Raw genomic sequence first — 13,359 nt, forward strand, 5'->3', positions numbered from 1 at the left:
ATGAGCTGTCAAGCTGAAACGTTACAATCCAGCGCCACTGCTTCTTCTTCAGCTGTTCTCCTTCCTCCCTCCCCGTGCGGCAGCCACCTGCTGTCAGGTTACGTAAGACAGGGAACAAAGCTGAGGCAGAAAAACTGTGATCCAGTTTTCCAGCTGCTTCGCTGTTTGTTCCACGCTTTCCTTTGACATGCGTCGCCGCTGACACTGACGCGATTCTCCCTCAGATCAAAGAAGATGTTGAGTCCACCGAGCTTGCTCTGGCCTTCCAGCTTGGCGGCAACATCTCGGAGGGCGACGTCGTGTGCCAGCCTCAGAAGCAACCAGTCTTTGCATACCTGCCCCTTCGCAGTTTTGGCTTTCGTTTCATCATTCAAGGTGGAAATAAAGAAATCATGAAGCCTTTGTTTGTTTACTTGTTAGTTGGAGGGGAGGCCTTGTGAATCACAGATACACGTTTCTTCTGCAGGTGACTTCGACATCCCTTCCTCTCGAGAAGATGTGGACAGGGACAGCTCCTGGAACCAGTGGCTTCGATCAGAAATACCACAACTCTTCCTTCAAGCTATGGACGTCTTCACTGTAAGACATTCATTTAAAAGCTGAACCTTCTGATTATGAGACACTTCTGCAGAAAAACAGTCAATAACGTCTTTGTGACCCTCAAATGTGTGATATCTGTTGTTTGTCTTTTAACTCATCATCTTCAGGACCATCCAGAGTTCAGGGGACTGAAGGGTCTCTGTCAGTTCCTGCAGTTTATCCCCCTGTCTGACGAAGTGCTGGACTTCTTCAAGCCTGTCGCCGGGCAGATCATTCAGCTGCTGAAAGGGAAGGCCTTCCTGCCGACGCTCGGCTCAGGTATGAATCAAACCCTTAAAGTCCCACAACGGTCCAAACCGACTGTTTGTAACCGCGCCGACCCTTCTCTCCCAGATGGAGCGGTCGTGTACAAGCTGCCGTCCCAGGTGGCCGTTTGTCGGGACGCCGTGATCCGCCAAGTAATTGGCAGAGACGAGCTGGAAAGACATTTGTCTCTGTCTTATCTCCACCCGGGCCTGACCCCGCTCCCGCCTACCTCCCTGCTCACCCACCTGGGCGTCAGGAATCTGCGGGGATCAGACGTTACCACGGTAACAACGGCCATGGCCAAGGAGCTGGTGAGAGCAGAAGCCATCCAGTCAGGTGCGCGCTGTGATTTTTAGAGCACTTTGTCACTTCGGATGTGTAGAAACATTTTCCTAAACCATGATTTTCGTCTTCCAGAGGAAGGCCTTCGTCAGCTGGCCAGGCTGCTGGTTTGCAACTTCAGAGCCATGGAGCACGGCTACGGAGAGGCAGACTCCATCCTGCAGAACCTCAGAGACCTACCCATAATCCCTCTGGCTGATGGGCGCGTGGTCGCTCTGAGTGGGGAGGGCGTCTTCTTTCCAATGGAGGAAACCAAAACCAAGAAGAAGAAGGCTGCAGCTCAGACAGGTAACTGTTTCACTGATGACTTACTGCGTGTGTTTCAGTAACTCGCTGCTGTTCCTCCTCAGTAACGACAGACATCAGTGTGTTTACTCACACAGAACTTCTCTCACAGTCCGCTCTGACACGCCGCTTCGTAACGGCTGGTTTACCTTGTTTACACTAGTCAGCTTTGGAAGTGGATGAAGCAGTTTTATCTCAGCAGGTCTGAAATAATTAGTTGTTTCTGCGCAATTTTGGTATAAAATGTTAACTTGATGAATAAAAAAGGACATGAGGGAGAAGATGTGTGAAAATCGAAAGTATCGAAGATACTTTATTTATCCCTGAGGGGAAATTCAAGGTTCAAGCCAGCTCGTCGAAGGTTAGACATACAGACATTTACATTTGACAAGTTTACAGAACGACCTGATACTCAGGCCCTGCAGCCAGTTTTTTAACCCGTGCTGCCTTGAAAAGATGACATGAGGAAGGATGGGTGGGTGTTGAAAAAACAGAAGTATCTCTACACTTCACCTAAAGGGGGATGGATAAAGATGCAACAAAAAAACACACCTCTAAGCATAAGCACAAATTCAGATCAGAGTGGGAACGGGAGGGAGAGAAAAAAGCGTCCGTCCTCTCCAAGAGCAGGAAGTGAATGTGAATGAGAATCCTCCATGGAAACCCTGAAACAATGTTAATGGCTGCCGTCTGAGCGCCGAGGCTTTACTAGAAGCTTATTCACAAACACAGTTCAGTGGAAACGCAGCTCCTGTCAAAGAGTCATTAGTTCTTACGGCGTGGATCAGTTGTAGACTGACCACTGTAGATCAGGAATGTCCCACAAGACCACCTGGGAAATGGAGAACAGGTGCAGCGATTTACTGAAACAGTAAATTCTGAACATCTTTATTCTTCATCACAGCCTGAACCCTCGTAGACAAACCGTCCAGTAATTTCTATAAGCAGTCTCCAGGAACAGTTCTCTGGATGTTTCTGTCCAGATGATCCCACACTGTCATGTTGAGGTCCAGGCTCTGGAGAGGATCCCTCCCTCCATCAGACCTGTTGCTGCTGACTTTCAGTCCAGGTCTTGTGTCTTCTGACACTTTTTAACACATCTAGACCGCCACGTTCCCATGGAGACCGTTTCTGTTGGGTCTTTAGCCAGCGGTAGACATGAAGACATCATTTTCAGTTCTGTTCATCTGATGTGGTGATTTTTTAGTTTTGACACTTCATTTGTCTAAATCTTGTCCAGTTGGAAGATCTCACTGCCCACCGTGCTGAGATATGCCAAATGTTCAGCTTTTAGATCTTTACAAATCACCTTGTTGCTGCAAAAATCCCATTTTTTTGTCTGTTCTAGAAATGGGAAGAAATGATGCGAGTAAGGCTACAAGCATAAAGAGTTTAAGATCCATTTTACCATGAGCTTTTTGCTAAGCTCTCTGTTACATATAAATACAGAAACGCCTCGTCTGAGTGATTCACAGGTCCCTGTTAAGTGGCCTGACAAATAACAATGCAACGCTGCAGGAACTGGGCTGAAAATAAATCGAAAAGCAGCCTTTGTTCAAAGATTAAACTTAAAAAGAAATGGTGGAGAGCTACACTTCCAGGCTGCTTTTAAAAGGTTCAAAGAACGTCTGGCTCCAGTTAAACCAAATATAAGAAATAAGGGCTGAAAAAGACTTTTCAGAGTAAATAAACACCAAAGCAACTGCATCTTCTGTCGGTAAAAAGTGAAGCCTATGCGGAAGTACATAAAACTGCAGTTCCCCCTTCATCCACTAATCTCCATAGACTCCCATGTTAAAAAGACCAACTTCACAGTAGAAATAAACATATTTACAGCCTGGTTCGAAAAATCCATTTTCGGTTTAATAGGTCAGGTTTACCTTCATGACAACTGTAGGGGGAGTGAATTTTTTTCTAACTCGCCCGTTTAAAAGTAATTTAATCTCGAAGTTCGGCAAATTTAGGGGCATGTCCTTTTGATTTACAGGTACCCGATCTACCGCTTCAAGTAAGAAGAACGTAGAACAACTGCGGTTTTTAGTCGGTGAACAACGTGACTTAGCTTTAGCCCGCTTACCTCTGTTAGCTGGTTAGCTCCTGTTAGCTCCAGGTTAGCTCTGTTAGCTTTTAGCTACAGAAAGCTCGGAGTTCGCTTGATGTCAATCATCCACCATGACGCTCACGGCCCCCCTCTCAGCTGCCCTTTTGTCATGTCTTTGTGTAATTACTCTGCACCTGCAGAGAACTTATGGAGGCGCTCGTGCTGATTATGCAGCGCTAAACCAGTCAGGACAACAACAAACCCACTGAGAAAAGAATACAGCACATGGTGACTGACCTGCTTTTAGCATAAATATGTATTAGAAGTGCACATGTACCGCTCTGCATCGCTGCTTTAAAAGCTCAGCAGAAAAACACTTCAGATCTCTGCAGAACATCACGTTGTCTGCTATGATCTCAGGTAGACAGACGGCGTAACCGGCTGTGGGACAGATTCAGACGTTCCCTCCTGAGTCATAGAAACTCAAAGCCTGTGAGAGGTTCTGCTGTAAAAGCTGCGTCTGACCCATCTGAAGTCAGCACAATGAGACGTTGAGGGACAAGCGGGTGGGCGTATGACGAACCTGTGGACAAACATGACCTCTTTCTAAGAATAAGCACCGCTCAGATCGGAGCCAGCCCAGACAAAAGCAGAGGAACGCCACCTGCGTCGTGCGTCACCGGAGACAAAAACAGCACACCAGGTTTTAGAACGGCAAGTAGGAATAATTGATTTTAATACTTTAATGTAAGCGCTCTGCTTCTGCAGTTTGCCGTCTAAAATAGGCATGTAGGTTAAGAGGTTTTGTGTCTTTAAAAGCAACTCTGAGGCTCCCTTTACATGGAAGCAGAGTCAACACAACTTACAAACCAAGTCAACGTCACAACAAGGCTGGAGATGCAGGAAGGAGGGAAACCTGAGCCTCACCTGTTTTTACTGCAACCATCAGCTGACTTCTGTTTTAAAGGAAAACCTGATTAGGATCAGACATGAAGCTGTTCTGCTGCAGCCTCCGTGTGTTGGGAGGAGGACTTTCAGGGTGTATTTACATCAGGAGAGTCCACTAGACTCAGTCCGATTGGAGACTCGGCTCAGCTGTAGGGGGGGTGTATCCATGCGAACTGAGATAACCGTTCGCCCTGCACTTTGGTCAAACAAGCCAAACCTTTAGAATAATATATCTCCATTCCCACCAAAGGGGGCGCTGCACTGGTATTTATTGAGCAAAACAGGACAAGACCGGCGTGAAGAAGAAAACTAGTTAAACATGGAGAAGGAACTATGGCTGTTTTGGGTTTTTATTTCTTGTCTTATGCAAGTCTACTGCAGAAATACACTGCAACAATGGACGCAGTATGACGAACACACCAGACAGAGGACTCTTAACGTCATCGCTATGCATTTACCCATAATGCAATGCTAAGTCAGATGCAGGAAGTGACTTTTTTTGTTGTCCGCTTCCTGTATTTGGTCCGCTTGAAACAGGCTGAGACCTGGTTTGTAGGCAGTCCGAGTCCGCTTCTTTTGGAATTCATTTGCCCCATTCAGATTCTCCCAAACAAAGCGGACTTTCCGAGCAGATGGATTAGGATTCGAATAAAAAGTCTGATGTGAAAGTGTCTTTAATCTGTGATGAGAACCATCGCAGACGCCCAGGAGGAAAGACATCAGCAGTCGTCTTCCAGAAGCAGCTGTTGCTGCACAGCTGTCTGAGAAACATATGTGTTATAACGGCAAGTTTAAATGATTTAGAGATGATCTTTCTACAGAAACAAAAATTATTCACAACTTAAGATAATTTAAGTTGGAAAAAATCAAATAGATCTGTACTTTTGACAAGTGAGAAATATCTTAAAACAAGCTGTGAAACGCTCGTTTTAAGTGTTTTACTAAGTGGAAAAGCCCTGAAAACCAGCCTGTCAGTGGTTCATTTCTATGTTGTTTTTATTGCTCCTTTTGAAAGAAACGGTGAAGCGTTGACCGACGGGTGTTATTCATAAATAAGGGACTTACAATGCTCTTGTCACGGTTCTTTCTCTTACAACAAGTTCATAAAGACTTTTTGGCCACGATTGCCAGGCTCGGTTAGATATACAGTTTTTACAGTGCGTGTCTTTGTTAGCATGTTAAATGTTGAAGTTAAAGATGGTACGATTAGAAAAGGAATGAATTATTTTTATTTATTTGAAGAAAAAGAGTTTTTGTTAAAAAAAAATCCTTTTTTTTTAAATTGTGAAGCAAAAAAAAATCCAGATTTTTCTATTTGATCCCCCCCCTCCCTCTACTGGACACCCTGCGGTCACTGAGTGGAACCTGAACTCCTTTTGATAGCAACGATTTCTACAGTGAAATGTGAAGCCGTCTTGACTGAGTTGAATATAAAATGATTTTATTTGCTTTTAAGGCTCTCAGGGTCTTGCCTCTTTACCTCTCAGCCGTGCTTCGTCACTGAGGTCAGACGATCAGCTGCTTTTGGTTGGTTGGTTGTTTTTGGTTGAAGCTCAGAGAGGATCAGGCTTTTTCTACGCCAGGCTTTGTCCCCGTCTTCTTTTAAGTCTTATTTAAAAACTGATCTTCTTCTCATGCTGTTCAACACATCAGGAGTTGGGTTTTTTTTGGATGTGAATAGTTGTGATTTACACCAGTGCTTCTTCACGTGCAGCACGTCGCTCGACCACAGTTTTAAACCTGCTTTGTGAAGCAACTTTATAAAGAAGAGCTGACCAACATTTCAGGTTCTGATATAAGAACTTACATATAATTATTCATTCAAGCTAAATGACATTTTTGCTCAGTTTAATGAATTCTTAATGTTTGGATCAAAACATTTTTCCTGTGATAAGTACGTTTACTTTGTATGTATGTTCAAACAAAATATCACATTATAACAGAACTTAACATGTTGGAAAGCATTTTCACCTCTGTGATGGACTGGCGACCTGTCCAGGTGTACCTGCCACTCACCCAGTGGTTGCTGGGATAGACTCCAGCTTCCCAGTGACCCTTAATTTGGAACAAGCAGTTAAGAAAATAGATGATGGATATTTTACCTCTTGGGGAAATAAACAACTAATGTAACATGTTAACAGCTCTTTCATTTTAACTCTTTAACATCGGATTTCAGAAATAATAGACAGAAACTTCTATTTTTCTCCTTAAAATTTTTAGTTTGGTCTTTAAGAAAACGTAAGAAAACGTAATATAAAATACACACAAACAGTACACGTCCACGTGATTACGTCAGATTTATTGTAGTGCAACATGTGTCCACCAGGGGGCAGAAGACAGATCAGACAGCAGGCTATACAACGTATTGATCAAAGTGTTCATCATATGTCGGTGCAGTAGGTGTCAGAAACTGTACACAAAGGCTTGAAGAGGATAAAACAACTTCCTTTTTCATGTCCTGATAAACCATGGACTGAAAAAGCGTGTACTTCCTTTCCCACAATGAACAAATGAATGTTTTATAACCAAAGTCGTTGGCACATGTCTTGATGTCAGTACAGACATTTTAATATTACGTCTGTAAGTATTCTCATCGTGAGTCACATGACTTTCTGTCGGTAGTAACAGCGGACAGCGCTGGCAGGAGGAAAAGTTGCTGGCGGTGAAGTCTTGATTTTCAGGTCAGTGATTGCAGTTGGAAGCAGCTCTCTGCAGCACAAAGCTCAGGCCGCTGAAGTGAAGCGGACTGAGCTGAGAGTGATCACTTCAGAGAGACAGCAAAGTTAAACACGGTGTTCTTCTGAAATATTGAGCAGTGCACATCAGTGGGGAATCACTGCTTAGGATGGCAGCCTCAGAAAGAGGAAAGTAGGACACTGAAAGCTTCCTGTTTGAGGTGTTTACTTATGTGGTGACATACCAAACATCACAAAATCCTTATCGATAACCAAGAGGAAATGGGATCAATCCAGCTGTAAATGTCTAAACAAACAAGTAATACCAGCATAAATATGTCCTGATGTGTGTTGTCTCTGTGCAGGACCCCTGTCTGCGTTATACAAGGATGTAAATGTGGTTCATCCGTCTCTGCTGAGCAGCTTGGAGCCTCTGGAAAGTCAGCAGGTTCGGGAGCTGCTGAAAAGACTCGGGGTGCACGAGCTGGAGCCACAGGAGCTGCTGGAGCAGCACATCTACCCCACAATGAAAACAAACAAATGGAAGGTAACAACACACAAATACAAAACCACTTGATCGGAAAACATCACATCTTTTTTTATCTTGCAGTCAAAGTACGGACTTCATGAACTCTGCCAGGCATTGTTTTCGCAGAGCCCCGTGCGTTTTGAAGCATTTTGGCTCATATTTCGGGGCTGCGGTATGTGGGGGGTCGATTTGGCCGGGTACCGCGAGGTGCACACTCGGGGTGCATGTACAACATGTTAGGTGCCTGCTGGGTGCACACTTTGGGGTGCATTTTGGTGGTGTTTTGACATTGACGCGGCCAAATCGGCTTTCTATAAACAGAAACTGCAAAAGCACAAACGATGTCTTTGTCAGCCAGTGAGTTAAAGAGAGAAAAGGATAAAAACTATAACAAGCAACATTCAGAGTCGTTCAGGACAGAAAAAGGAACAGTTTGCAAATTATTAGTCATGAATCAACAGAAGACCTTTTCATCAGTACATAAATTAGCAATAAATGATACTAAACACATACATAAATCTTTAATTACCTGTAAAAGTGACTAAATCTAGATTGCTGTCATAGGCCATTAAAATCATTCAATAAAATAAGACATCCATCCAATATATGTATGTATGTGGTTATGTTTGTATGTATGTGTGTATATGTATAAAAGCTAAAAACAACTAATACAATCCAGACAAAGTAATAAATGTTCACATGGACAGGTGTAAGACGGTCAGCGTGGTTGTATTGTGCTGTTCCGCTCTTAAGTTTGGATGCTGTGGATCAGAAAACATATTACATACCCTGCCAACTTTTTTTTATTAAGCTCTTTAAACCAACTGCAGCTAAAATTAAGTGCTGCACAAAGAAAATGTGTACATATTTAAAAACAGAAATACAAATAAAATCCTGAGACATAAGACCTGCTGAAAACGACACTATAAAAAAACAAAACAAATCAAATGAAATAAAAACCCTCGCTGGGGTCTCGATAGAGAAGGCTCTGTTCTGTCTCGGTACCTGCAGGAGCCGCTGGTCCGCTGATCTCAGAGACCATTAAGGCGAGTTGGGATGAAAAAGCTCAGAGGGGTAAACTGGGCCGAGACCAGTTTAAAATCAACTCTAAAACGCAGGCGGAGTGGAGTGAAGCTAGGACAGGAGTCATGTGTTTTCTTCTGTTGATTCCTGTTAAACGTAACTGCAGCAGCGTCCTGCACTGTAAAAGATGCTGCGTAAAGACGCCTCATTGCTGTCTTTTACTACCTACTGGTTTGTGCTGGAATAAGGGCCAACATTATCTTCTAGAAGTGCACTGGCGCCAAACTGGTTCAGAGAAAGTTTCTGCTGCAGCTGGCACAGGAACGAGGAGAGTTTTTGGAGGAGAACCGGCCAACAAGGCAGGCGGAGCATCATTTTAAAGGTGCTGCAGACCCAGAAAAAGAAGGAAGGGCCAAGAAGAATAAATACATAAAATCTCCGACTTCTGCAGCAGATGCTGCACAGCTGTTTGCAGGACCCGATCCAAGCTAATAAAAAATAAAAATTCAGTTTATTTTGTGCCTTTCTGACATTAATGTGGGTACAAATGTTTTTTATAGTATTTTACTCCTGAGGATGTTTGATATAACAAAAGACTAATCTGGAAAAATACTTTTGTAAAGATTTATTTTGGTTTTATTCTGTTTTGTTTAGGGCTGCAACTAACGATTATTTTAATAGTTGACTAATCTGTAAATAATTTTTTCGATTAGTCACGATTACTTCTGTCCCGCCCATCATCTGAGCTTCCAGTTGACGCAGCTCTTTTTACTGGTTCCAGTATGTTTTTGATTCCCAGTCAGTCACAACTTAATGTCCTTTAGTAAGTTAAAAGAACGACTCCTGAACCTGTTTAATATTAAATGTAAGCTTAACAGCTTACTAATTTATTTATTTCAAACCTAGCTGTAGTGTCATATCCAAGCTGTACAGAATTTGCCTCAAAACAAAAAACAAAATAAATGAAATATTTTAACATCTTAATATTCGTAGAATTGCATTGAAATGATTATTTGCATCCTGAAAAAGACTGTTTTGTTGGTAAACAAGGGCCAGAATCCTTTAAAAAATTTCTGAATCCATACGGTGACCTGGATCACCACCAAAATTAAATCACTTCTACTGTCTGAAAAGCCGTGGTTGGTAAATGGCGTTAAGGTGCCTGGCGCAGCGTTTTATTAGCAAAGCCGCTCGGCAGTTTATAACGCGACGCGTAATTAAATTTCATGTCGATGAATTTTCATTGTTGCCGTTGTTGACAAATCCTAGCAGCCTTAGTTTTGTTAAACATTATTTTGCTAATTAAATGTAGCATTATCTTATCAGTATTCTTAAACGGATATATAAATATAAAATGAATTAGGTTTAAATGGAGTAAAACAAGAAATAAACTTTAGAAAAGAAACAAGGACAGAAGGAGCCTCTTGCTTGGACAGTTCCCTCTTCATCCATCCTTACCGGAACAATATGGGAGCGTTGCATGTGCTTCAACGCGGAATAAAAACCACCCAGACACCACTGATGACCAGGGGGGGGCCCAAAGTCGGTCCTCGGTTTTTATCATGTGTCCCTGCTCCAACACAACTGGCTCATATTAAATGGATCCAACAGCCAATAAAGTTCTCCACAATGACTGATTCATTTGAGTCAGGTGTGTTGGAGCAGGGACACATTGAATCCCTCCAGGATCAGAACTGGGCACCCTTGTCCATGACTTGCCGCCTTGCCGTTTGGCGTTCTGTAAACGACCAGGAAATTTTATACAATGTAACATTTATTTCCCTTCACGCGGTATTTGCATTAAAAATGGTTTCTTCTCTTTTCCTGCTGGTTCTGACTCAAGTCAAAGCCCGAGCAGGTGGTGGTGAGCTACCTGGTCTTCATCAAGCAGCACTCGTCCTCCAGCCAGGAGTACGCAGACATCACAGTTCCCGTCCTCACCTGCAGGGGTCTGCGCTGCCCGGCCACGGAGAGGGTGCACTTCTCTGAAGAATACAGCAACATCAACCTGCCCGTGATGCTGCCTGGTAGGAAGACTCCCACACTTCTGCATCCTCAGCCAAGCAACAAAATCACACTCTCAGTATGTTCACACAGTCGCAGAAGGAAAGGAGAGGAAAACAATCAGCTGCTGATGAACTAATACCATGCTGAGTGGTGGGTTACAGTTTTACAGATCTGTTGGTTCTTCTGTTACATCAGGTCAAAGGTCAGGGAAGAAACAGTGACACCAGTTTGATCCAGCTTAACATGTAGAAGTAGTTCACCTCCCAGTCAGGTCCTCAGGGTGTGTAGAAGAAAGTGGATCAGAGCAGCTGTGTGTGCTTTGAAGGAGGAAATGTTCCCACAGACAACAGATGAAGCATTTTTATCATCAACTCTTTGGTGAGCTGCTGGATTCCATGTTAAGATTTTCATCCAGTTCTTTGTCACCAAGAACACTTCAAATAAAAGGACTAAACAACAAAACTCACATTAGAAGTAATAAGAAAAGACTTTAACTTGATGCATTTGCATATGTTTTATCCCACTGAATACCACAATACCCTCAGTACTCATTGCTTTATCAGACTTCTTGTACCGAGTTGGACCCCCTTTAGAACATCTGCTTCAAGGTTGGACATGTTGTGTGTTCAGAGCAAGCAGCAGCCTCCGGTGGTTAAAAGTGAAGCCTATGTGGAAGTGCATAAAACTCCAGTTCCCCCTTCATCCACTAGGGGCTCCAAAACAGAGAGAATCTCCATAGACTCCCATGTTTTAAAAAAACAACTTCACAGCAGGAATAAACATGTTTACAGCCTGGTTCGAAAATCCATTTTAGGTTTAATAGGTCAGGTTTACCTTCATGACAACTGTGGGGGGAGTGAATTTTTTTCTAACTCGCCCAATTAAAAGTAATTTAATCTCAAAATTGGGCAGATTTAGGGGCGTGTCCTTTTGATTGACAGGTACCCGATCTCCCGCTTCAAGTAAGAACGTAGAACAACCGCGGGTTTTAACCGTTTATCAACATGACTTAGCTTTAGCCCGCTTACCTCTGTTAGCTGGTTAGCTCCTGTTATCTCCGGGTTAGCTCGGTTAGCTCTTAGCTACAGAAAGCTTGGAGTTCGCTCGATGTCAATCATCCACCATGACGCTCACAGCCCCCCTGTCAGCTCCACCTCTTTGCTCATATATGTATTTTCCTGGCGAGACGACAGCATGCCCCTGCCAAGATGGCGATGGTAGGAACCGCCCACCAAGCTTCAATTCAGCTCTTCAGAAACCTACGGGTGACGTCACGGAGGCTCCGTCCATCTTTTAATATACAGTCTATGGTTCAGAGATAATATTCTTCTTGGACTTCCTGTTGTCTTTCCATCATCTCCAACCAGTCTGACCATTCTCCTCTGACCTCTGACATCCACCAGACATTCTGGTCCAGACAGCTGCTGCGAGCTGTAAATCCTGGAGATGGTTGTGTGTGAAAATCCCAGTAAATACTCAGACCAACAACATGCATAGTCACTTCAATCTAATTTCTTCCTCATCCTGATGTTCAGATTGAACTTCAGCAAGTCTTCTTCACCATGTCTACATGGCTGAATGTGTTAAGCTGCTGCCATCTGATTGGCTGATTACACACTTGTGTTAAGTAGGTGGATCTGCTAGAGTGACCAGTGAGTGTATGTTTCCCCGTGTACATAAAGTTAACTGCAGCATAGCTTGTGCATGTGCAGACTCTTGTGTTCAATCTAAAAGTTGTCATCCTAGCTAACTTCTTCATCAGATGCTTTTATGTTAAAAACATTCCTCTATCAGCCTTTTATGCTCTGACCGAATATTTGTGCTTTGAACCAACACCCACGGTTTCAGCGAGGCAAGTTCAGACAGCCTACGTTGGTGGGACTATCGCTATATACACACTATGATGGATTACAATGGGTAGATATGTCCTGCTATTTAAATCAAATAATTTTTAAAACTTCAGAAACAAACAATGTAAGCCTCCAACTATGAGCCACCAAACGAGGAGGAGAGATTTGATCCCAAAGAGAAGCAAAGGCATCACAAGGCTCTCATGGAATTTGCTCATTGAGCTGGAAGTAGTGTGGAGATGCAGACTCCTTCACTGGAGCGTGAAGCTCAGGATGGTGGTTCATTAGGCGGTAGCAACCACCACATCCAACCCAGTCACAGGCAAAGGCAGGAGAAGGTGGATGGAGGGAGGGTGTAAACAAACCAACAGCTACAGATCAGATGGGAGAGATCTGTGGTCGTATCCAGCAGGTTCAGAAAGAGAAAGCTTTGCTGCAGCTCTCCTGTCAAGGGTTAGTTCTGTTATTGTTACATGAACACACTGGATCCAAGTCCTCGAGGGCTGCCATCCTGCAGGTTTTACTGTCTCCTGCTACACTTGATTCAAACGAAAAGCTTCTCCAACAACATGTCATCTTCTGCACCTGCATGTTAATGAGGCATTGATCTGGGTCAGGTGTGCTGCAGCGGGGAAACACTGAAACCTGCAGGTGGTAGCTGTCAAGGACCGGAGTTTGTGACCCCTGACCTTGATCGTGAAGAGGTGGGAAAGGTTTACACTGTGGTTTCAGAGGTTGGGAAGTTTCCCCTGAAGTCTCCCTGTCAGTCACTTCTGTTTCTGATATTGTTAAAGTAAAAGTGGGCGGAGTCAT

At 43.6% G+C, this 13,359-nt stretch overlaps 1 protein-coding gene across 2 annotated transcripts in view; it reads left to right on the top strand.

Annotated features, from left to right (window-relative positions):
* LOC306771240 (uncharacterized protein) overlaps positions 1–13,359 on the top strand; it is a 66,855-nt gene that overhangs the window by 29,003 nt on the left and 24,493 nt on the right. For both annotated transcript variants that reach the window (XM_079260359.1, XM_079260360.1), the window contains exons 24-30: positions 225–375; positions 467–579; positions 708–858; positions 934–1,182; positions 1,264–1,476; positions 7,503–7,684; positions 10,533–10,716. In XM_079260359.1, coding sequence (XP_079116485.1) covers positions 225–375; positions 467–579; positions 708–858; positions 934–1,182; positions 1,264–1,476; positions 7,503–7,684; positions 10,533–10,716 — 1,243 coding nt within the window. The remainder of the gene's footprint in view (positions 1–224; positions 376–466; positions 580–707; positions 859–933; positions 1,183–1,263; positions 1,477–7,502; positions 7,685–10,532; positions 10,717–13,359) is intronic.

The sequence above is a fragment of the Telmatherina bonti genome, assembly GCF_933228915.1.
Source record: "Telmatherina bonti genome assembly, chromosome: 21".
NCBI classification, from domain to species: Eukaryota; Metazoa; Chordata; class Actinopteri; order Atheriniformes; family Telmatherinidae; genus Telmatherina; species Telmatherina bonti.